Here is a 23,670-nt window from a genome sequence, read left to right as displayed (position 1 = left end):
TGAGCTGGAAGGGCCCTGAAAGGAAAGCTCATCTCACTCCCTCATTTTACAGCTGGAGAAACTGAGGCCCAGAGAGAGCTGAGGGTTCCATGCCTGGGTCCTTGTGTCCTCTGTGTGCTACAAGTGTGAGAATCAGCCCCGTGTTTGACCGCCACGGCTGATAATGATGTAAAGGCGCTGCTGTGGCTGACAGGCTGCAGGGCTTTGAGCTCCCAATCCTTCCTTCCTCCGACCAGCAGATAGTCCCCAGGGACGGCAGTGCATGCTGAGCGGTGGCAGGGCAGCAGAGCAACTCACTTGTCCCAGGTTGCCTAGGACCTCTGGGGTTTTAGTGCTCAGCTCAAAGTCTCAGGTCCTCAGGGTCTGCTCAGCCCTGGGGCCTTTTGTCCCCCTCAGAATGTGCCCGTACCCTCTACACAGACTTCCTTTGCCCATCATATCCTTTAAAATTCTGCCTAGTCACCCACAAGTATTTGCTTGAACTGAATATAATTTTGCTAAAAGGATCACAGCTTCCCGAATAAGGAAATAGCAAAGGCTGAGCTGCCTTCATTTCTGGGAGTCAATTAAGAAGGTGGTAAGAACACCATCTTTATTTATAACCCTTATGCCCCAGTGACAATAAATGCTTTTTAAAGATGAGTCACTGAATCACAGAAAAGAAAATATGGGACTGTGGGAGGTCTTCCCGTTGAGAAAAACTGAGTTTCCCAGAACGTAGCTCTCAAACAATTTAGGGGGAGGTTCAGGCAGCCAGAAATGCTGGCTGCTTGACCGGCTGCTTCCCTTGCACTCAGCATTCTGGCATCTTGGAGGGGCTTGTCCAGTTTCCCTGCTTGGTTCCCTGTGTGGAGCACATCCCCCACTCCTGGGACCTCCAGGTGGTAGTAAGTACATGGAATCAGGAGAGAAGACCTGGGCTCAAGGTGGATTTCTCCTTCATCCTCAGTGTGTTTGGGGGAGGCCCCAGAACTGGAGCGGGAGCAGCCCCAGCTCTCAGACACTTTCATGGTGGGTAAGAGAGTGAAATGGGGCTTTCCTGGTGGCTCAGATGGTAAAAAATCTGCCTGCAGTGCAGGAGACAGATTCCATCCCTGGGTCTGGAAGATCCCTTGGAGAAGGGAATGGCTACCCACTCCAGTATTCTTGCCTGGAACATTCCATGGACAGAGGAGCCTGGTGGGCTATAGTCCATAGGGTCGCAAAGAGTCGGACACAGAGTGACTAACACATACTTCAAGAGGGTGAAATAGTGGATAGGAAAGCACCCTGTAAACGGGAAAGTACTCTGTATGTCTTTATATATTAAAATTTCATTTTCTAGGCCATTTCTTCATTTAGAGAAATGCATGTGTGAGAAATGAGGACTCTCTTTCATCTGGCAGTGACCCAGGAAAAAAGAACTGGACCATAGGAACTGCCGCAGTGTACCTAGCTCTCCCGAAGACATGGGCCCCAGAACCCCTTCTCATCCCAGGTTTCCTCTCTTGTAGGTGGATGGGCTTCTCTTCTACCACAAGCAGACCCACTACAGCCCTGGAAGCACTCCTCTGGTGGGCTGGCTGCGCCCCTACATGGTGTCAGATGTTCTTGGCGTAGCTGTGCCAGCCTGCCCACTGACCACCAAGCCAGAATATGCTGGCTACCAGCTCCAGCAGATTATTGAGCACAAGAAGAGCCAGAAGGAGGGCATAATGGGGAAGCTCACACCCAGGGCCTCTGAGAATGGACACTATGAGTTGGAGCACCTGTCTACCCCCAAGCTGAAGAGCCCTCCCCAGAGCCCCAAGCACCCGGAGAGCCTCATGGAGAACTAGGCAGGGCAGCCTCCTCTGGGAGCCACAGGATGGTGGTTGGCTCAGAGGAAGGCTGGGGAGGTGGACAGTCACAAGAACAAAGTGACTTCATTTTAGGGCAGACCTTCCAAAGCCATTCCAGCTGGAAAGAGCTTGTCTCCTATCTGAAATGCTGGCTTTAACAGTAGGGGGAGGTTCCCACATTGGGTGGTCTTCGACTTGAGCAGCAACTCCTGTGAAAATGTATCACAGATCCACAGTGTAAATATATGTCATTCTTAAGAAGTTATTTGTGGTTCTTAAACTTTAGACTGTCAGGAATCTCCCCCACCTCCACTCCTTCAGGCTACCTAAACCATGACTGTTCAAGTGTTGGCCCGTTTCACTCTGTTTAGCACTTAAGCACTCTGCTGAGTTTCTAGTTGCTGCTGTTGGTAACGTCATTTTCTAAAAGGTCTTACCAGGAACTGCAGTTCTTGGTATTTGAATATGTTCCCTCTTCTGAGAAGACAAGTGTGATTTTCTCTGGTTTCGACACAGCCAGAGATAAAATGCAAATAGAGTTCATTCACTGCTTCCACCAACATTTGAACACCTTCCAGAAAATAAGCCTTGTGCTAGGTCCAGGGGTGTAGAGTAGGCTGTGGTGTGGAACAGGATTTCACCCCTGTCCTTGAGCTCAGGATCCAGTGAGAAAATAAACTCAACAGCATCTAGATAGTGGGGTGATAGCTTTAGTGCAGAAATGGGGGCGGGGGAGACTGGGAGGAGCAGAGGGAGCTTTCAGAGCTGGGCTGAGACTCAGAGGAGGGACAGAAATGTACTCTGTGGACAAGGAGGGGGGATTTTCTCACAGAAGCAGGAGTTTATGCAGTTGCACCCCTCCAGAGCTGAGCAGGACTTGCTCTGGGGCCTGAAGTTGGTTCAGCATGGCTCGAGGGTAAAGTGGGGCTGGGAGGCTGTGGGAAAGGAGGCTGGAAAGAGATGGCTCTGACCGTAAGTGGCCTGTGTGTTTAAGGTGTGTTTTACAGAGGTTTTGGATTTTATATCATGGATGAAAGGGAGCTGATGAAGCGCTTTGAGCAGGCAAGATCCACTCAGATTTGTGGACGAGAGCTCTGTGGCAGCTGCGAGGGTGGAAGGTGGCCTCTAACACCAACCAGTTAGTTTCTGCTCTTTGTTCAGGAAATGTGTCCCATTTCCTGTGGCCTCAATCTGCTTCCCATACTGCTTTCCACTTTTCTAGGACTTCTCTTAGTAGACAAAAGGTCTTCACTATTCCACTCCAATGTACTAGTATCCTGCGGAGAAATTTTCAGAGGGATCCAGGTCAGATCTTGTCTGACATGCAGTTGTTTCTTTGTGTTGATCAATTCTGGGAACGGATCTGGGCAGAAGCTGTGGTTAAGCAGAGCCTAATTACACAAATTCAGCGCCCCATTGGAACTAGCCTCAGTGTTGGGCTCTTAGAGGGCCACTCAGGCTGACACTGTAAAATTGGAGAAGGAAGAAACCCCCTTCCCTACCCAATAATGACCCAGCTGGCCGCAGATTTAAGCATACCTACATCAGTAAGCTGTTTCCTGAATTTAGGTCAATTCTGTAATAGGAACATTGTGTTCCCCTTGCCAAAAAGCATGTTGTAGGCTGCTTAGAGGTTTAGTCTCTGTTTAATGATCTTCTGGATGCTCTAGTTTGTGCTTTCAGCAGCCAGCTGTATCATTTCAGGAGCTGTGCATGCCAGTGTCAGTAGAGACTTGACCAGGCTCTGCCCAAAAACAACCAGGTCTAGAAGGACTACTTCCCTCAAAGAATGCTCTGGGGGGACAGATGCATGAATCAAAGAACATAGCCAAACGTCACCATGTACAATTTGATACTGTTAAATGGTACCTTGAAGGATGTTTCTCAGGGATATGCCCTCATATTTTTCAATGAGCCAGTATGATTTATCAGTCACTGAACAGAATGTGTCTCCTGGTCATATTTCTCTGTGAATTATGAAATCACCCTCCTGCCACTCATTTCAAAGACAGTTGTGTTGTTGGTTTCTGTGATTGGATACTAGTTATTTTGATGTTAACTCCAAATTTAGATTGTAGAGGAAATGGAAGAAGAGATAGGTGGGACTTAAGGACATGGTGACTCGCTACCTGTGAAATGAAAGAAATGGACAGGAGGAGGAGGAAATGGCAACCCACTCCAGTATTCTTGCCTGGGAAATCCCATGGACAGAGGAGCCTGGTGTGCTACAGTCCATGGGGTCGCAAAAGAGTCGAACATGACCGAGGGGCTGAACAACAACAACAAAATGTGAATGAATGTAAAAAATGTGAAGTATTGATCTGGGAGGTTTCCAGTTTTGGCAAGTAGGCAAATTTACAAATACCAAATCTGTGAAAAAGGAGGACTGAGTAATTGTCTTGCCATAAATTATGCATAAAGACATTAAGAAAAAAAAAAGAAATGGACAGGAATCATCAGAGTGATTCTTAAGTTCCTAACTTGGGTGCCTAAATGCTATTAACAAGGACAAGCATCTCAGGAAGAACATGACTGGGAGGGACTCTGGGGCAGAAGGATAATGAGCTCAGTTTGGGACAAGCCGAGTTTGAAATGAGTGGGAGATTGACTCGTCAGTAGTCAGGACTTAATTCAAGTCTTCATCATTTCTCCGCTGCAGCACTGCCAGCGTCTCTCACCTGGTTTTCCTGCCACCAGTCTTCCCCACCTCCCCTTCAGCTCTAATCTGTCTCTGTCGCAACAACTGGCAGAGTGACCCTTTGTAAAAATGCAAATCTGGTTGTGTTACTTCAAGGACTTCCCATGGCCTACAAGGTACACGTAAAGCTCCTTGGCCTGCTGTGCAAGTCTCTTCATGACCTGGCCTTAGTGTACCTGTCTTTTCTCATGGATACCTTGTCGCTTTTACTGCCTCCTTTCTAGCCATGCTGCCTTATGGTTTAGTACAAACACGTGTTTCATACTTCTCCTTCCCACCCCCAAACCCGCCCTCCTTGCTCTGATTTCATCCACTTGATGAATATACCTACCCATCTGTGTTTTTGGCTGCTCCAGGTCTTAGTTGTAGCACACGGGATCTTTTGAGTTGTAGAATGCAAACTTTCAGTTGCCGCACGTGGGGTCTAGTTTCCTGACCAGATCAAACCCAGGCCTCTTGTGTCGGGAACATGAAGTCTTAGCCACTGGACCACCAGGGAATTCCCTACCTATCCACGTGTTGAATAGACAGATACCTGTTTGGAACATTACCTCTGCAGGTGCAATTAGCCATTTTCATCTTTGTGCCCTCCCCATTCTATTACATATCTATTTCCCAAAGTTAGGATAGTCTCCAAGACTGTACTTTGATTTGGTAATTTACCAGAAGGACTCAGCACACTCACTGAAAACTGTTTTACTCCCAGTTACAGTTTATCACAGTGAAATGAAACATTTAAGTCCCATTAGCATCATGGACAGCTTTAAATTTCCTAGTAATTGTGTGACAAAACTCATGGAATATTGCCAACCAGAGAATCTCACCTGTACCTTGGTGTCCGAAGCTTGTTGTTGAACTTGGTCATACAGACCTGGTTGGCCGACCTCATTCTCCAGCCGCTCCTGAGGTCTGGCTGATAACATGTCACATTGCTGGATTATCTGGTGAGGCAAAAGATACCCATGCAAACAAAGACATTATTGTTAGTCAAGACATTCCAAGGGCTTAGAGGTTACTTCCCAGGAGCCAAGGGCAAAGGCCAGCCTCTCTTTGGGCAAGGTTGAATTATTTATGACAGACTTCCTCTATTAGATGGTAAGCACTTTGAGGTCAGGGACTTGGTTTTATTCATCTTTCAGTGCCTGGTGCCTGGCAATATGACTGGTGCTTGCACCAATAAATGTTTGCTGAGTGAATGAAATGATGAGCTGGAATGAGAATGCAGTCTGGAGAGGAACCCCTCCCCTCTCTCCTGCCCAGGGGAGTGACCCTGGAGAGAAGATTGAGAGGAGGTGTGTAGGCTGCTAACAGGTGGTTGGATATGCTACAGACTTCTAAGAATAATAACTATTTAATTTGTGAATGTGATTAAAAGGAGAGCCATAAAAGGGGACATCCTGGGCACTCCAGTGTTTAAGTCCTTCTACTGCAGAGGGTGCAAGTTCCTTGATCCCTGGTGGGGGAAACTAAGATCCTGCACTTGCCACCTGGTGTGGCCAAAAAAAAGGACAGCCACAAAAACTTCACATTGCATACCTTGGAGGAGGGAAAGAAATGACCTTCCCAGTTACAGACTTCCTTTCTAACAGAGAAATCAATAAAAAGCTCAGCTGGTAAAGAATCCACCTGCAATGTAGGAGAACCCAATTAGATTCCTGGGTCAGGAAGATCCACTAGAGAAGGAAGAGGCTACCCACTCCAGTATTCTTGGGCATCCCTTGTGGCTCAGCTGGTAAAGAATCCACCTGCAATGTGGGAGACCTGGATTCGATCCTTGGGTTGGGAAGATCCCCTGGAGGAGGGAACAGCTACCCATTCCATTATTCAGTTCCATGGACTGTATAGTCTGTGGGGTCACAGTCAAACATGACTGAGTGACTCACTTTCACTTATATATATATTTAATTTATTTTAGGCTGCGCTGAGTCTTCATTGTTGCACTTGGGCTTTCTCTAGCTGTGATCGGGGGTTACTCTTCATTGTGATCACAGGCTTCTCACTGTGGTGGCCTCTCTTGTTGCAGAGCGTGGGCTCAGTAGTTGCAGCTCCCAGGCTCTAGAGCACAGGTCAGTATTTGTGGCGCACAGGCATAGTTGCTCCATGGCATGTGGGATCTCCCTGGACCAGGGATCGAATGTCCCCTGCATTGGCAGGTGGATTCTTAACCACTGGACCACCAGGGAAGCCCAAAATGTGTCTTTTTGAATTATGATTTTCTCTGGGTATATGCCCAGTAGTGGGATTGCTGGGTCACATGATAGTAGTTCTGTTTTTAGTTTTTGAAGGAACCTCGATAGTGGCTGTACCAGTTTATATTCCCACCAACAGTATAGGAGGGTTCCCTTTTCTGCACTTTTTCCAGCATTTATTGCTTGTAGATTTTTTATGATGGCCATTCTGATGGGTTTGAGGTAACACCTTATGTGCTTTTTAGCCATCTATATGTCTTTGGAGAAATGTCTATGTAGATCTTCCACCCATTTTTAAAAATTGAGTTGTTCATTTTTTTGATATTGAGCTGTTAAGAGCTGTTTGTATATTTTACAGATTAATCCCTTGTCAGTTGCTTCATTTGCAAATATTTTCTCCTAGTTTGAGGGTTTTCTCTTTGTGTTGTTGATGGTTTCCTTTGCTGTGTAAAAGTTTTTTAATTTAATTAGGTCCCATTTGTTTATTTTTATTACTCAAGGAGGTGGATCAAAAAAGAAAGTGTTCTGCCTATGTTTTCCTTTAAGATTTTTATAGTATCTGGCCTTACATTTAGGACTTTAATCCATTTTGAGTTTATTGAAATGGTTGAATGGCATCACTGACTCAATGCACATGAGTTTGAGCAAGCTCCAGGAGTTGGTGAAGGACAGGGAAGCTGGCATGCTGCAGTCCATGGGGTCACGAAGAGTGACCCCGTGGTCACTAGTCCGCTCACATGACTGAGTGACTGAACTGAACTGAGTTTATTTTTGCGCATGGTGTTAGGGAGTGTTCTAATTCATTTGTTCCCACAGAGTTGTCCAGTTTTCCCAGCACTGCTGATTGATGAGACTGTATTTTCTCCACTGTATATTCTTGCTGAGGCTGTTCTTAATACACCTTCATTACTGCCAGCTTCCCAGGACTCCCAGGCCCCTCTACACCTCGCCTCTGCCTTGTTATTAGGTAGCAGACACTCTCGGAGAAGACGGAGCAGGAGGTAAGTCACAATCAATCAGGGCCCAAGATCAAACTTCTCAGTACTTGGAGGGGGAAACAATTTAAAAATTAATCTAGTTCTTCTTTTGATGTAAAGATTGAGTATAATAACAAAAGCCCAAGACAGTGGGACTCAAAAATCAGCTCATCTTACCAAAGCAACCAGTCATATGCTGGCTAAAAGCTCAAAGCTTATCAATCTTTCCTGCCCTACATATCTGAAGGCATAAAACAAAAGATCATGCTTGCTTAAAAATATATGTTGGACTTCCCTGGTGGTCCGCTGGTTAAGAATCCACCTGCCAATGCAGGGGACATGGGTTTGATCCCTGGTCCAGGAAGATCCCACATGCCCTAGAACAGCTACTGACTGTGCTCTGGAGCCTGGGAGCTGCAACTACTGAGCCCAATTGCTGAAAGTACTGAAGCTCAAAAACCTTAGAGCCCGTGCTCTGCATCAAAAGAAGCCACAGCAATGAGAAGCTTGTGTGCTACAGTGAAGAGTAGCCCCTCTTCTGCAACTAGGAAAAGGCTGCCTGCAGCAACAAAGATCCAGTGCAACAACAACAAAGAATAACAATAAATATTTTAAAAAAGACACATGCACCCCAACGTGCATTGCAGCACTATTTCCAATAGCCAGGACAAAACATAAATGTCTATCGCAGAGCAATGAATAAAGATGTGGTACATGTATATAATGGAATATTACTCAGCCGTAAAAAGGAATGGAATTTAGGTCATTTATAGAGACTGTCAAACACAGTGAAGCAAGTCAGAAAGAGAAAAACAAATACCATATATTAATACATGTGGAATCTGAAAAAAATGGTATAGATGGTCTTATTTACAAAGCAGAAATAGAGACACAGACATGGAGAACAAACATACTGATAGCAAGGGAGAAAGGGTGGATAGGGTGAATTGGGAGATTTGGACTGACTGACATACATATATACTATTGATACTATGTATAAAATAGATAACTAATGAGAACCTACTGTATAACATAGGGAACTCTACTCAATGCTTTGTGGTGATCTAAATGAGAAAGGGATCTCCAAAAGAGGGGATATATGTATGTGTATGGCTAATCCACTTCGCTGTAGAGCAAAAACTAACACAATATTGTAAAGCAACTATACTACTATACTGCAATTAAAAAAAAAAGATTAAACAAGGGAAAAAAAGACAAACCTAAAGACTTAAAAATAGAGCTACCATATGGCCCTGAAATCCTACTCCTAGACATATATATAGAGAAAACCATAATTCAAAAAGATACATGTACCCCAGTGTTCACTGCAGTGCTATTTACAGTAGCCAGGACATGGGAGCAACCTAAATGTCCACTGACAGAGTAATGGATAAAGCTGTGGCACGTATATACAATGGAATATTACTCAGCCTGAAAAAATGAAATAATACCATTTGCAGCAACATGGATGTACCTAGAGATTGCCAGGCTGAGTGAAGTAAGTCAGACAGAAAAAGACAAATATCATTTGATATTACTTACAGGTGGAATCTAAAAAAAAAGAATACAAATGAACTTATCTACAAAACACAAATAGAGTTACAGATGTAGAAAATAAATTTATGGTTACCAGGGGGTAAGGGTAGAGGGAAGGTACATTGAGAGATTGGGATTGACATATATACACTACTATATATAAAATAGATAATTAATCAGGACCTACTGCTGCCGGGGGCCCCAACCCCCAGGCCACGGACTGGTTGGTACCAGCCCATGGCCTGTTAAGAGCCAGGTTCCACGACAGGAGGTGAGTAGTGGGTAAAGCTGAAACCATCTCCCCCACCCCTAGTCCATGGAAAAACTGTCTTCGAAAAAGCCAGTCCCTTTCCACAAAAAGGCTGGGGACTCCTGACCTACTGTATAGCACAGGAAACTCTATACAATACTCTGTAATGGCCTATACTGGAAAAGAATCTAAAAAGAATGGATATATGTATAACTGATTCACTTTGCTTTACACCTAAAACTAATACAACATTATAAGTCAACTATAGTCCAATAATAATAAAAGAATGGCCTCAGGCAGCATATATCTGAGGGAAGGGACAGAATCCCCAAAAGTAGGATGCATATATTTGTTTCTCATATCCATTTCATGAGATGGTGAGTATTTTGAAAAGTTGATTTTTTAAAATATGCTTTGATGAGGCAGAAAAATGACCCTAGAGGCAGCCTTGGAAACTGGGAGGTAGGCCTCACTTTTGGACCCAGCCCAGGAGCATACTTCCCATCTTCAGGGAAAATGTGGAACCGGAAGAGGCAAATTTTGATACCTAGAGAGCTCTTCTGGCTGGGACTTTGCACAGACCATTAACATTTTTAGCAAACTTCCTCCATTCCTCTCTCCCAGTGGGTTGGCAGTCTTTCAAGTCTTCTATCTCTCCCTCTGTTTTTGCCCTTCAGGTTTTTTCTGCAGTCAGTCTGGGAAATAAAAGATGGAACTCAAATCTGTCAGTTCTGCTTCTCATTAGGAACTTTAACAAAAGTTTTTAAAAGGTAGGAAGTTGAAACTGGCTCAAATAAAGTTTTATCTATGGGCCTTATCCATTCTTCTCTGGCCTCCCCACTAACACAGGTAAGTCAAAGAGAATGAGAATAAAGTAACTAATTGGTACCTTGCATCTGTATTGAATATTTTCCCATGGGCAATTAAGTATCCAAGGTAACCAAACCTATGTGGTACTCTTTGACAGGAAATGGACCTTGTTTAGGGCTTCCCTGGTGGCTCAGTGGTAAAGAACACGCCTGCAAAGCAGAAGGTGCAGGAAACGCAAGTTCAATCCCTGGGTAGGGAAGATCCCCTGGAGGAGGGCATGGCAACCCACTCCAGTATTCTTGCCTGGAGAGTCCCCATGGACAGAGGAGCCTGATGGGCTTCAGTCCATAGGTTCACAAAGAGTCTGACTCAACTAAAGCAACTGAGCATGAACGCATGGACCTTGTTTGCAAAAAAGGATGGGTCCATTCTTCTAGCAAACTTTGGTTGAGTACCAGCTTCTCTGAACTATTTTTTATGCCAGGTTCTGAAGGGAGAGCAATGAATAAGACATTAAGGAACCCTCAAGGAACTCATGGTGCCCTCAAGGAACTCATGGTGCCTTCAAGGAACTCATGGTCTAGTGAGGGAGAACAGACAAATAAGCAAATAATTACAATTCAGACTGTTGGGTAAACTCTAGACAATGGGTATCAGGTATAGACGTAACATAGTTCAGTTCAGTCGCTCAGTCGTGTCCAACTCTTTGCGACCCCATGAATCGCAGCATGCCAGGCCTCCCTGTCCATCACCAACTCCCGGAGTTCACCCAAACTCAAGTCCGTCAAGTCGGTGATGCCATCCAGCCATCTGATCCTCTGTCGTCCCCTTCTCCTCCTGCCCCCAATCCCTCTCAGCATCAGAGTCTTTTCCAATGAGTCAACTCTTCACATGAAGTGGCCAAAGTATTGGAGTTTCAACTTTAGCATCAGTCCTTCCAATGAACACCCAGGACTGATCTCCTTTAGAATGGACCGGTTGGATCTCCTTGTAGTCCAAGGGACTCTCAAGAGTCTTCTCCAACACCACAGCTCAAAAGCATCAATTCTTCAGCACTCAGCTTTCTTTCACAGTCCAACTCTCACATCCATACATGACCACTGGAAAAACCATAGCCTTGACTAGACGGACCTTTGTTGGCAAAGTAATGTCTGTGCTTTTTAATATGTTGTCTATGTTGGTCATAACTTTCCTTCCAAGGAGCAAGCATCTTTTAATTTCATGGCTGTAATCACCATCTGCAGTGATTTTGGAGCCCAACAATATAAAGTCAGACACTGTTTCCACTGTTTCCCCATCCATTTCCCATGAAGTGATGGGACCAGATGCCATGATCTTAGTTTTCTGAATGTTGAGCTTTAAGCCAACTTTTTCACTCTCCTCTTTCACTTTCATCAAGAGGCTTTTTAGTTCCTCTTCACTTTCTGCCATAAGGGTGGTGTCATCTGCATATCTGAGATTATTGATATTTCTCCCAGCAATCTTGATTCCATCTTGTGCTTCTTCCAGCCCAGCGTTTCTCCTGATGTACTTAGCAGGGTGACAATATACAGCCTTGACGTACTCCTTTTCCTATTTGGAACCAATCTGTTGTTCCACGTCCAGTTCTAACTGTTGCTTCCTGACCTGCATACAGATTTCTCAAGAGGCAGGTCAGGTGGTCTGGTATTCCAATCTCTTTCAGAATTTTCCAGTTTATTGTGATCCACACAGTCAAAGGCTTTGGCATAGTCAATAAAGCAGAAATAGATGTTTTTCTGGAACTCTTGCTTTTTCGATGATCCAGCAGATGTTGACAATTTGATCTCTGGTTCCTTTGCCTTTTCTAAAACCAGCTTGAACATCTGGAAGTTCATGGTTCACATATTGCTGTAGCCTGGCTTGGAGAATTTTGAGTATTACTTTACTAGCATGTGAGATGAGTGCAATTGTGCAGTAGTTTGAGCATTCTTTGACATTGCCTTTCTTTGGGACTGGAATGAAAACTGACCTTTTCCAGTCCTGTGGCCACTGCTGAGTTTTCCAAATTTGCTGGCATATTGACTGCAGCACTTTCACAGCATCATCTTTCAGGATTTGAAATAGCTCTACTGGAATTCCATCACCTCCACTAGCTTTGTTCGCAGTGATGCTTTCCAAGGCCCACTTGACTTCACATTCCAGGATGTCTGGCTTTAGGTGAATGATCACACCATCATGATTATCTTGGTCGTGAAGATCTTTTTTGTACAGTTCTTCTTTGTATTCTTGCCACCTCTTCTTAATATCTTCTGCTTCTGTTAGGTGCATCCCATTTCTGTCCTTTATTGAGCCCATCTTTGCATGAAATGTTCCCTTGGTATCTCTAATTTTTTTGAAGAGATCTCTAGTCTTTCCCATTCTGTTATTTTCCTCTATTTCTTTGCATTGATCGCTGAAGAAGGCTTTCTTATATCTCCTTGCTAGTCTTTGGAACTCTGCATTCAGATGCTTATATCTTTCCTTTTCTCCTTTGCTTTTTGCTTCTCTTCTTTTCACAGCTATTTGTAAGGCCTCCCCAGACAGCCATTTTGCTTTTTTGCATTTCTTTTCCATGGGGATGGTCTTGATCCCTGTCTCCTGTACAATGTCACGAACCTCATTCCATAGTTCATCAGGCACTGTCTATCAGATCTAGTCCCTTAAATCTATTTCTCACTTCCACTGTATAATCATAAGGGATTTGATTTAGGTCATACCTGAATGGTCTAGTGGTTTTCCCTACTTTCTTCAATTTAAGTCTGAATTTGGCAATAAGGAGTTCATGATCTGAGCCACAGTCAGCTCCTGGTCTTGTTTTTGCTGACTGTATAGAGCTTCTCCATCTTTGGCTGCAAATAATATAATCAATCTGATTTCGGTGTCATCCATCTGGTGATGTCCATGTGTAGAGTCTTCTCTCGTGTTGTTGGAAGAAGGTGTTTGCTATGACCAGTGTGTTCTCTTGGCAAAACTCTCTTAGCCTTTGCCCTGCTTCATTCCGTACTCCAAGGTCAAATTTGCCTGTTACTCCAGGTGTTTCTTGACTTCTACTTTTGCATTCCAGTCCCCTATAATGAAAAGGACATCTCTTTTGGGTGTTAGTTCTAAAAGGTCTTGTAGGTCTTCATAGAACCGTTCAACTTCAGCTTCTTCAGCGTTACTGGTTGGGGCATAGGCTTGGATTACCATTGTATTGAATGGTTTGCCTTGGAAACAAACAGAGATCATTCTGTCATTTTTGAGATTGCATCCAAGTACTGCATTTCGGACTCTTTTGTTGACTGTGATGGCTACTCCATTTCTTCTAAGGGATTGCTGCCCACAGTAGTAGATATAATGGTCATCTGAGTTAAATTCACCCATTCCAGTCCATTTTAGTTCGCTGATTCCTAGAATGTCAACGTTCACTCTTGCCATCTCCTGTTTGACCACTTCCAATTTGCCTTGATTCATGGACCTAACATTCCAAGTTCCTATGCAATATTGCTCCTTATAGCATCGGACCTTGCTTCTATCAGCAGTCACATCCACAACTGGGTATTGTTTTTACTTTGGCTCCATCCCTTCATTCTTTCTGGAGTTATTTCTCCACTGATCTCCAGTAGCATACTGGGCACCTACTGACCTGGGGAGTTCCTCTTTCAGTATCCTATCATTTCGCCTTTTCATACTGTTCATGGGGTTCTCAAGGCAAGAATACTGAAGTGGTTTGCCATTCCCTTCTCCAGTGGACCACATCCTGTCAGACCTCTCCACCATGACCCATCCGTCTTGGGTGGCCCCACATGGCATGGCTTAGGTTCATTGAGTTAGACAAGGCTGTGGTCCGTGTGATCAGATTGACTAGTTTTCTGTGAGTATGGTTTCAGTGTGTCTGCCCTCTGATGCCCTCTCACAACACCTACCTTCTTACTTGGGTTTCTCTTACCTTGGACGTGGGGTACCTCTTCACGGCTGCTCCAGCAAAGCGCAGCCGCTGCTCCTTACCTTGGACGAGGGGTATCTCCTCACAGCCGCGCCTCCTGACCTTGAACATGGAGTAGCTCCTCTCGGCCCTCCTGCGCCCACTCCTTGGACATAGACTCATTCAGTTCAGTTCACTCAGTCATGTCCGACTCTTTGCGACCCCATGAATCGCAGCACGTCAGGCCTCCCTGTCCATCACCAACTCCCGGAGTTTACTCAGACTCATGTCCATCGAATTGGTGATGCCATCCAGCCATCTCATCCAACATAGACTAGTAACCAATAAATCCGTGATCTGGGAGTGGTAGATAGGGGTGTCGGATAAGAAAACTGTGTGATGAAGAAGACAGATCATATTTTAGCTTAGAGAAAAAGAAAAGAAGAGAAAAATGCAGAGAATAGCAGTAGGTAAATACCAGGCCCTAAAGTATTTGGTAATAGGGGAACTGTTATCTATACAAGATTTTTCACCTTCCTTACATAGCTTACTTCAGCCATCCTAGTGATTATAGATTTGGCCTATGAATAAACAAGAACAAATTTTTACCCTAGACATTGGTTAGTAGTATGACCTCATTATTTTTTTTATGTTTTTGATGTGGACCATTTAAAAAATCTTTTTTGAATTTGTTACAATATTGCTTCTGTTCTATGTTTTGGCTTTTTGGTCAAAAGGCATGTGGAATCTTAGCTCCTTGACCAGGGATTGAACCCACATTGCCTGTATTGGAGAGCAAAATCTTCACCACTGGACAGCCAGGGTAGTCCCTGGCCTTACTTATTCTGCATCTGTCTTTTAGACATGTCTTTCATAGGCAGTAGATATTTTCGAGCAATATTTAAGATAACCTTTGGATTTTAGAAGTAAAGGTATTATGGGGGAAACTACAAAATTCTAATCACAGCTTTGGAAATGCCTCTATTCCTAGACTCAAACAAATATTTATTTATTTATTTATTCAAACAAATATTTTAAAAGGCAGGAGAAAATGCTAAGACAGAGGTCTCAGAGTTAAGGTGGCTGTCTAAATGATTCAGTCATTCAACACATATTCATGAAGGACCTGCCTACTAGGTACTAGGCTCTAGGCACTGAGGGTACCAGGGCCAGCAAGACAGATGTGGCTCCTGCCTTCCTGGCTAAGCAGGCAGACACGAGGCCAGTGAACATGGAAACTTGTGCATGATTACTGACTGTGATCAGCTCTCTGATAAAGAATAAGAAGGTGCTAGGAGAGAGTAACAGGGAGCAGTTCGGGGAGTAGTCAAGGAAGATCTTGCTGAGGAAGTGACTTTTGAGCTGAGACCTTAAAGATGAGTCAGATTCATCTGGTGAAGGAGGTGGGAGGAAGGAGAGGGTAAGCTTTCTAGAGACAGACTTGAAACCTGTGCTTTCAAAGCAAAAAACAAATGTACAACCCCTAACACTCCTCTTCCTAAGGTTCCCTCTTTGTAATTTATTTTCCACTTTCAGATTTCAGTTCATGTTAATTTCGTAAAACTGTGGGTTTTTTTCCGTCGCCTATACTCCTTCAACCCTCTAGCCTTCCTTTTGAGGCCCTGCAGCCAAGCATTGAATAATCCAAGCCTTTGTCAATACATATGTATCTACTTTATACACATACACACATATATATGTTTTTTGGAAGATCAAAACTTCAGCTACCTCATACTGTGATGGTGAGATTAGATGAATGAAAAGAACAGTGTCTGGCACTTGGTAAGGATACAGCAAATGTGAACTATTAGTTCAGTGTATGTATGTATCATGATTTATTTACTGAGTATCTTATGGATGGGCCATTACATTGTTTCCAATCTTTTGTATTACAAATTGTTTTGTAGTTTCTAAGATTTGATTGAACAGGAAGAGAGTATTGCACTTGATTTTGTTAGTCCAAGCCTGCAGTTCAAGGCAAGCCTTTGTACTCTGATTCTCCAAAGATTTCCCACTTAGAGCAAATCCAGCCAGCTGCCTTGCACTTGGTTCTGTTTCTTACGTCTCTGCTCAGAAACTTCCAAACATTATCCTGTTTGGACTGTGATAGGCAACAGTTCCAGAAAACTGTTCCCGTGCACACCCACACGCCCACACACACAGCTGTGCTTCTGAAAACTCTGCTGATCTCTCTCCTAGCTCACTCAGTCCAACCTCCCCCTTTTAAAATTTCTGTCACCAGATACCTGCATGAGGAGTCAGAATGCTAGGATTCAAGTTTGAGTTCAATACTAATTAATTAGCTGTGTTGCCCCAACTCCCGGTATCCTGAGGGTCATTGGCAAAAACAAGTGTAAATAGTGGGTTGAGAAACTTCAATCTCTTCTACGTCCACTTGGTGATTTGTACTACTCAGGTTTGCCACTTCCTACTCCAGCTTAGCACTAGAGCCATTTGCCTGCTTCGGGATAACAACCATATTTAAGTTACTATTAAAAAAAATTTCTTTTGGAAAAGGTTATACATCCATGTGCAAAATTTAAACACACACACAATGTTGTTAGAAGTCAAAATAGTGGTAACTCGAGTAGTGACCGGGAGGGGACAGAGGACTTTGACAAGTTGGGAATTTCTTGATCTGTGTGCTGGTTACATGGGTGTGTTCAGTTTACAAAAATCATGCTGTACACATATTTTCACGTTTATGTATTATATATATTATACATCACTAAAAAGTTCTTAAAAAAACTTAGAATGTATAACTGATCATATAGGGGAAAGTCTCCCTCTTCCCTTCTGTTACCAGGAATCCCAGTTCCCCTCCTGGGAGACCACCACTGCTCTCTTTCTTGTGTATCCCCTCAAACCTTTTTGGCATATAAATAAATTTACAAATACATATTCATTTCTTTCTTTATACAAGTGACAGCATGTTATACACACTATTTGGGTCTTGCTTTTTCCTCATTTAATAACATAGCTTACAATGTTCCATTCCTTACATGTGGAAGAGACCACTGTCTTGTTCATGGTTGTAACCCTAGGGCAGACTCAGTGCCTGGCATATATAAAATACTTGTTAAATATTCTTCCAGAGGAGCATCCGGTTACGGTACTGAAACTAACTTCTTTATGGGGTAATGAACTCAACCTGGAGTCATTCTTACTGGTGAAAAAGATAAAGTAGCCCATCTGCTGCTGCTGCTAAGTCACTTCAGTCATCTCTGACTCTGTGCGACCCCAGAGAAAGCAGCCCACCAGGCTCCCCGTCCCTGGGATTCTCCAGGCAAGAACACTGGAGTGGGCTGCCATTTCCATCTGAGGCAGAAACAAATCCAACCACTAAAGGGTTTCTTCTCTAATTAAAGGCAGCCTGAAGTTTCTATTGCAATGATGTAGAAATGAGGTGAGGTCAGCGGTTACTTTTAACTTATTTTTTTTTTAATATTTATTTATTTAGGCTGCGCTACGTCTTCTTTGCAGCAGGCGGTCTTTCTCTAGCTGCCTCCAGCAGGGGCTACTCTCTAGTTGTGGCCTGAGGGCTTCACATTGTGGTGGCTTCTCTTACGGCAGAGCTCAGGCTCTAGGGCGGTGGGCTTCAGTAGTTGTTGTCTATGGGCTCAGTTGCCTTGAGGCATGTGGGGTCTTAGTTCCCTGACCAAGTCTAGAGTCCAATGTCCAAGGTCTCCTGCATTGGACCACTGGACCACCAGGGAAGTCCCACCAGAGGTTACTTTTTAAGTCCCAGATGGAGCATCAGAACTCAGGGCATCTTCCTCTGTTGTCTGAGGACCCCTCCTGTTGGCCTCTGTGATCTCCAGCCCTCTGCCCTTGGCACTAGCTGTGGCACTACTTGTTAGCTGCATCCCTTTCAGAGTATTTTTGGTCTGGAATGATGCAAAAACATACTAGATCGAGTCCTGCCTTCCCAGTGCCGTCTCTATTCCCAAACTGACTCCCAAGACCTTCCCCAAGCTCTTTGCTGCTCTCGCCTTCATGAAAATCAAACGCTTGCATACACTGCGTGATTCCTGTAAGGGGTTCGAAATTGAATGACGTTTCTTTTGAAGCACTAAAATTAACCACGCGGGTGATGGATTACCGGATACCGGGTGATGGCAAGGAGTGAGAGCGAGCTAGGGCCGCGAGCAGCAAGCTAATAGGGTCTGTTTCTTGTACCTGCGGACCCTGGACTTAGTAAGCAACCTTTCCAGGGGTCTTCCAGTCAGCAAGTGACGCGGAAGTGGGTGACGACTGATTCCTCACAAGGAAGTGATAGCAGCAAGTAACCCCAGCCCAGGTGCCTATGGCAGCTAGTTTTCAAACACTTGTATTTTTCTTCCTCCTCCACGGAGCTTAACCTCACGAAACTCACACCCTTTTTCTTCCTTTTTCTCGCTCCGCGCGCTGCAGAAATCCCCGAAGCCCCTCCCCCGCCCCGGTTCCTCTGGGTGCCCCCTCCCCGCGCCGGCCTCCCCCCGCCCCCGCCCCCGCCCCCTCTTCGCGTCCCCCTCCTCGCGCGCCGCCGCCCCCACCCTTGGGCTCCTCTCTGTCTCCCCCTCCCGGCGGCGTCGGCGGTCGGCCGGGCCCTCCGCGTCGCCAGTTTGTGAATGAGACGCTCAGTTTCTCAATGGAGCCGCGGGGGGCTCGGGCGGGCGCAGTGCGGCCGCAGCGCTGGCAGTGAGCCTGGAGGGGGGGCGCCTTTCCCTCGCTCCCTCCTTCTCTCCCTCCCTCCCGCCACCGCGGCTTTTGAGGAACGGGGCTGAGAGGCCGCGGCGCAGGTCGCAGGGCCCCGCATCCCCGAGGACGCCTCCGTCGCGTTCTGCTGGAGCCGGAGCGCCGCCGACGAAGCTGGTCGCCGAGGAGGCCGGTGGCCTTCGGGATATTTCCCCCAACTCCCCGCGGTCCTTTGCTCTGGGTTTAGAAACTTCTTGATTTCCCATTTCCTTTTTTAAATCCCGATTAGCTCCTCGCCTGCACTTTTTTTTTTTTTTTTCCGGGAGAGGTGGGGGAGTGTGAGGAAAGGAACGAAGAAAATAAGGATTTCCGCCCAGAAGAGAGCGACAGTTCTGAGAGCTTTTTCTTAAGGAAACAGAAGCGGCGTTTGCGGCCGCCGCGGGCGCGGGGCCCCGCCGGCCCAGCCATGCGCGAGCCGGCCCCGGGCTGCTGAGGCGCGGGCACGCGGAAGCGGAGGCCCACCGCACCGGGCTCCCCGCGCTCCCGGGCGACTTCTGTCCGCCGGGCGGCGGCAGCGGCGGTGGGATGGAGCCCGCGACCGCGCCCCAGCCCGACATGGCGCCGGAGCTGACCCCGGAGGAGGAGCAGGTAAGCCGGGCTGCGGACGCGGTGGTGGGTGTGTCCGGACCCCCGAGGCCTAGGCAGGGCTGCGCTCTTCGCGGCCCGGGTCCACGATGGCCTCCAACCCCCTCCCCCCGCGGCCGCGCCCCAGGCCCGTCATCCCCCAAGCCTCTTCAGTCTGCTGCTTACGGGCCGCGTATTGCCCCCTCCCCGTATTCCGATGATGATTGCAGTTTCTCCTGTTGGGGGCCTCCCTTTACCCTTACCAACATCCCCCGACGTTTGTAAGAACATACGTTGCCTCTGGCCCTAAACGTGTTTTGCTTCATTCCGTGAGGGTTTGTGGTTTTCTAAGGTCAGAGAAAGCCCACTTTGGGGGCCGGATTCCTTCGGGGACTGTCTCCCCTCCCTAGGACAGTGAGAAGTCCATAGATGCTCTAGATTTTCAGACGAGCCCCTCGGGCTTCTTAGAGGGCTGTGGCCTACTTGGACATCATTCTGGAAGATCCAGGCCTTCTCAGGCTCTCAAAGTCTCTGGCCTTGACTGTCCTGTTTAGCTTTCTCTGGCTGGGCGCATCCCTTCACCCCCACTTACCTACCCCCATCTCATCTCAGTGTCTCCATCTTTCTGAAGTCTACATTGAGCCCCATTGTCCCTTAAAGCTTAAGTTCCCAGAAGGAAACGGTTTGCGGTGTCATTTGAGGGCCTCGGATAAGGAAAGAGCCCAGGGTCCTTATAACTTTCCCTCGCCCACATTACTGTTGGGGAGACATGGGCCACTCCTCTGAGGACGGTAGGAAAATCTGAGATTGGAACCCTAAAGTCTTTTTGCTCTTTCTTCCTTAGCACTGCCCACATCCATGGTCAGATATAACCATGCTCTGATTCTATGTTTAAAAACAAAACAAATAAACAAACAGAAAAAAAACCCGAAAAAAAAAGATGAACCATGCTGGTAACCATTTCATGCTTGCCAGGCCTTGTTTCCAAGGACCGCATTTGGTAGTACAACCTCTAGTGTGAAGACAGTCTGGTTTTACAAACTAATATTGGTTAATAGGCTTGTTTAAGACCAGGTTTTTAAAATGCCCTTGACTTTTCTCCTCATTTGTAGAGATGACTTTTTTCATATTTGGCTTCAGACCACAGCCTTGTCTTTTGACGCCTAGAGATAAAATCAGCATGAGGGAAAAAAAAAAATTCTGCTGCTCTGTACAAGCAGTGGTAACATCCTGGTAACTGTAGTGTAATGCAAGGAGACCACACTGCCAAAATTAGGGAAATACTACTTTAGTACTAAGATGCGATGTGTTTGGTTGATTTTAAAAGGGCAAAACTCTTTCAGTTCTTTTCTTTTGGTTAATCAGATTTGAAGTTTTTATATTTCTGAGACTTGAGGGCATCAGTATTCCACTATGAAAATGCCATTTGGTTGCGAATTAAAAAATTTAAACTGAGAGAAGTAAATATTAAAGTGTACATAGTATTGATAAAGTATTAACTTTATTCTGTACATATATACATTGTATATACATATATACAACTGTTTAAACTAGAAATAATATTGAATGAATGTGATGGAATTATCAAGGACTAGATGAAAATAGTAAAATGTACATATATTAAGATCAACAAGTTCTGTGGGTTTTTTAACCATAATTTTTCCTACGAAACACCAGGTTTTCTACAGGCGCTTCAAAATGTTGAGACATCAACATAAAAGCATAATTCCAGTTGTGGTAATGCCTGATAAAATATCATATTTTAATTTAATATCACATAAGAGTACTCTTAACTGGTAAGATTACTTTAAACTATTGAAATTAAACAGCAGCAGATGCATTTTAGGCTTATCAAAGTAGTTACCATGGGAAATACTTCATTCCATAATGCCCCATTGCTCAGACCAATTTTAGAACTCATTTGGAGTTGATTTCAAACTTTGTGTCAGAATCTTTGAAATATGTTTAGTATTGCGAAAATCTTGTACATTTGAGCATCCATCTGATTTTGGGAAATAGAAAAAATATTTTTGGAATCCTATTTCATAGGTAAAGGAGGATATCAAACTGTTTAACATAGTTTCAGGCTCTTTATGAGGTGTGTAAACTGTCATAAAGATGTTTCTGGAACAGATCCCTCTCAAATAGTACCTCTCTGTATACAGTCATGCAAATCATAAACCCAAAAGTTTTCTTGGATACTCTGCTCTCTTTCAGCCCCTGTATGGTGTACATCATCAGGTTTTCCTGAATATCTCTTGAATTCTTTGACTTCTTGCACCCTCAGTTCAGTTCACCACCACCATTATTGTCGCCCTAGTTCAAGCTGCTGTCATATCCTGACAGAACTTTTGTTTCCTACTTGATCCATCTGCATTCCTTAGCTCTTTTCCCAAGAAACAAAGGCAAATCACAAATCTGATTGCATTTTCCCTTCCTTGTGTGTGTTAGTCGCTCAGATGTGTCTGACTCTGCGGCCCCCATGAACTGTAGCCCACTAAGCTCCTCTCTCCAGGCAAGAATACTGGAGTGGGTAGCCATTCCTTTCTGTAGGGAATCTTCCCAACACAGGGATTGAACCTGGGTCTCCAGGGATTGAACCTGGGTCTCCTGCACTGCAGGCAGATTCTTTATCATCTGAGCCACCAGAGAAGCTCAAAATGTAAGCATTTATAAAACCCTCAGTGACTTTTCATAGCTCTTGGGATTGTTACAGCTCGTGAATGATTTGTTACAGCTCTTGAATGTGGTCTGCAGTGCCTCAGCCCTTGTATGGTTTAGAGCCCTAGCTTATTCTCACAGTTCATCTTTGCTCCAGGAACACTGGCCTTTTGGTCCTGCATTCTTGCCTGTTTCCTCCTGCTCCAAGGTCTTTGCACAAGTTGCTTTCCTCTGTCTGGAAATACCCTCCACTGTTAATTCCCTCTTCATCCTTCAGCTCATGGGAAGACCTTCCTTTTTCTCCTCAGTTAGGTTAGACCTGTTATTGGCTCTCAGAGTACCATGTACTGTCCTCTACATCACTTGTCTCCAGTTTGCACTATTTGTATGATTGTATGGGGCTTACCAGGTGGCGCTAGTGGTAAAGAACCCTCCTGGCTAATGCAAGAGATAGGAGATGCTGGTTTGATCCTTGGGTTGGGAAGATCCCCTGGAGGAGGGCATGGCAACCCACTCCAGTATTCTTGCTTGGAGAATCCCCATGGCCAGAGGAGCCTGGCGGGCTACAGTCTATAGGGTTGCAAAGAGTCAGACACAACTGAAGCGACCTAGCACACACATGATTGTATGATGGGAAGCTCCATGAGGCTTGAACTGTGTCTGGTTTTGCTCACCATCATATGAACTTGCTGAGCATGACTGGCACTTAATGAACTGTTAGGAAATATAGTACTAGTGGAATGAAGAGTAGTTCTATTTGTGATATGTATACAGACAGCATCATCTTTCCAAGTGGCTTATAAAAATAAGGGCATTGTTCATTTTTATATATGTTTTGAAGGTCATCATTATTACTTAGTAGTCTCATTTCCTATCTAGTCATGTTTTGAACTGATATTATACCCAGTCCTTTGTAACCTTGATGTTTCTTGCCTTTATGTTTTCAGTTCTCAATATTATAAAGCCTACAGTTGAGTTACAAGAAAAAGTATGCTTTGCCTTTAAGAAGTTCACATGAATAACAACAGGGTAATAACAGTACCTGTTTCCTGTGCTCCTGCTTTGAGTCAGGCTCTGTGCTGGGCATTTCACATACAGTTAATCCTCATAAGATTGGAATTATTATCTCATTTTGCAAATGAGAAAACTCAGACTAAGAGAAGGAAATTGCCCAAATGCACATAGATGGCAAGTAATGGGGGCTTCCCTGGTGGTTCAGTGGAAAAAGATCCACCTGCAATGCAGGAGACCGGGATTGATCTCTTTCCAGGTCGGGAAGATCCCCTGGAGAAGGAAGTGCCAACCAACTCCAGTATTCTTGCCTGGGAAATCCCGTGGACAGAGGAACTTGACGGGCTGCAGTCCATGGGGTCTCAAAAGAGTTGGACGTGACTCAGAGACTAAACAACGACAGCAGCAAGCAAGTGATGGAGCCTTGATTTCCACTCAGCTCTAGTTATTCTGCCTCCCCTACAGATGTTCCCTCTGTTACACTCTCTACATTACATCTTGTGAAGCAGTTAA

General features: G+C 45.0%; 2 protein-coding genes across 4 annotated transcripts in view; both read left to right on the top strand.

The window, feature by feature from the left end:
- SNUPN (snurportin 1) overlaps nucleotides 1-2,085 on the top strand; it is a 44,709-nt gene extending 42,624 nt beyond the window's left edge. For all 3 annotated transcript variants that reach the window (XM_040257289.1, XM_040257286.1, XM_040257288.1), the window contains exon 9: nucleotides 1,494-2,085. In XM_040257289.1, coding sequence (XP_040113223.1) covers nucleotides 1,494-1,817 — 324 coding nt within the window. In that variant the 3' untranslated portion in view covers nucleotides 1,818-2,085. The remainder of the gene's footprint in view (nucleotides 1-1,493) is intronic.
- A 17,206-nt stretch (nucleotides 2,086-19,291) lies between these two features.
- PTPN9 (protein tyrosine phosphatase non-receptor type 9) overlaps nucleotides 19,292-23,670 on the top strand; it is a 73,274-nt gene continuing 68,895 nt past the window's right edge. The window contains exon 1 of the mRNA XM_040257279.1: nucleotides 19,292-19,509. Coding sequence (XP_040113213.1) covers nucleotides 19,447-19,509 — 63 coding nt within the window. The 5' untranslated portion in view covers nucleotides 19,292-19,446. The remainder of the gene's footprint in view (nucleotides 19,510-23,670) is intronic.

This window comes from Oryx dammah, unplaced genomic scaffold, assembly GCF_014754425.2.
Source record: "Oryx dammah isolate SB20612 unplaced genomic scaffold, SCBI_Odam_1.1 HiC_scaffold_16, whole genome shotgun sequence".
NCBI lineage: Eukaryota > Metazoa > Chordata > Mammalia > Artiodactyla > Bovidae > Oryx > Oryx dammah.
This window is presented reverse-complemented; position numbering and strand designations above follow the sequence as displayed.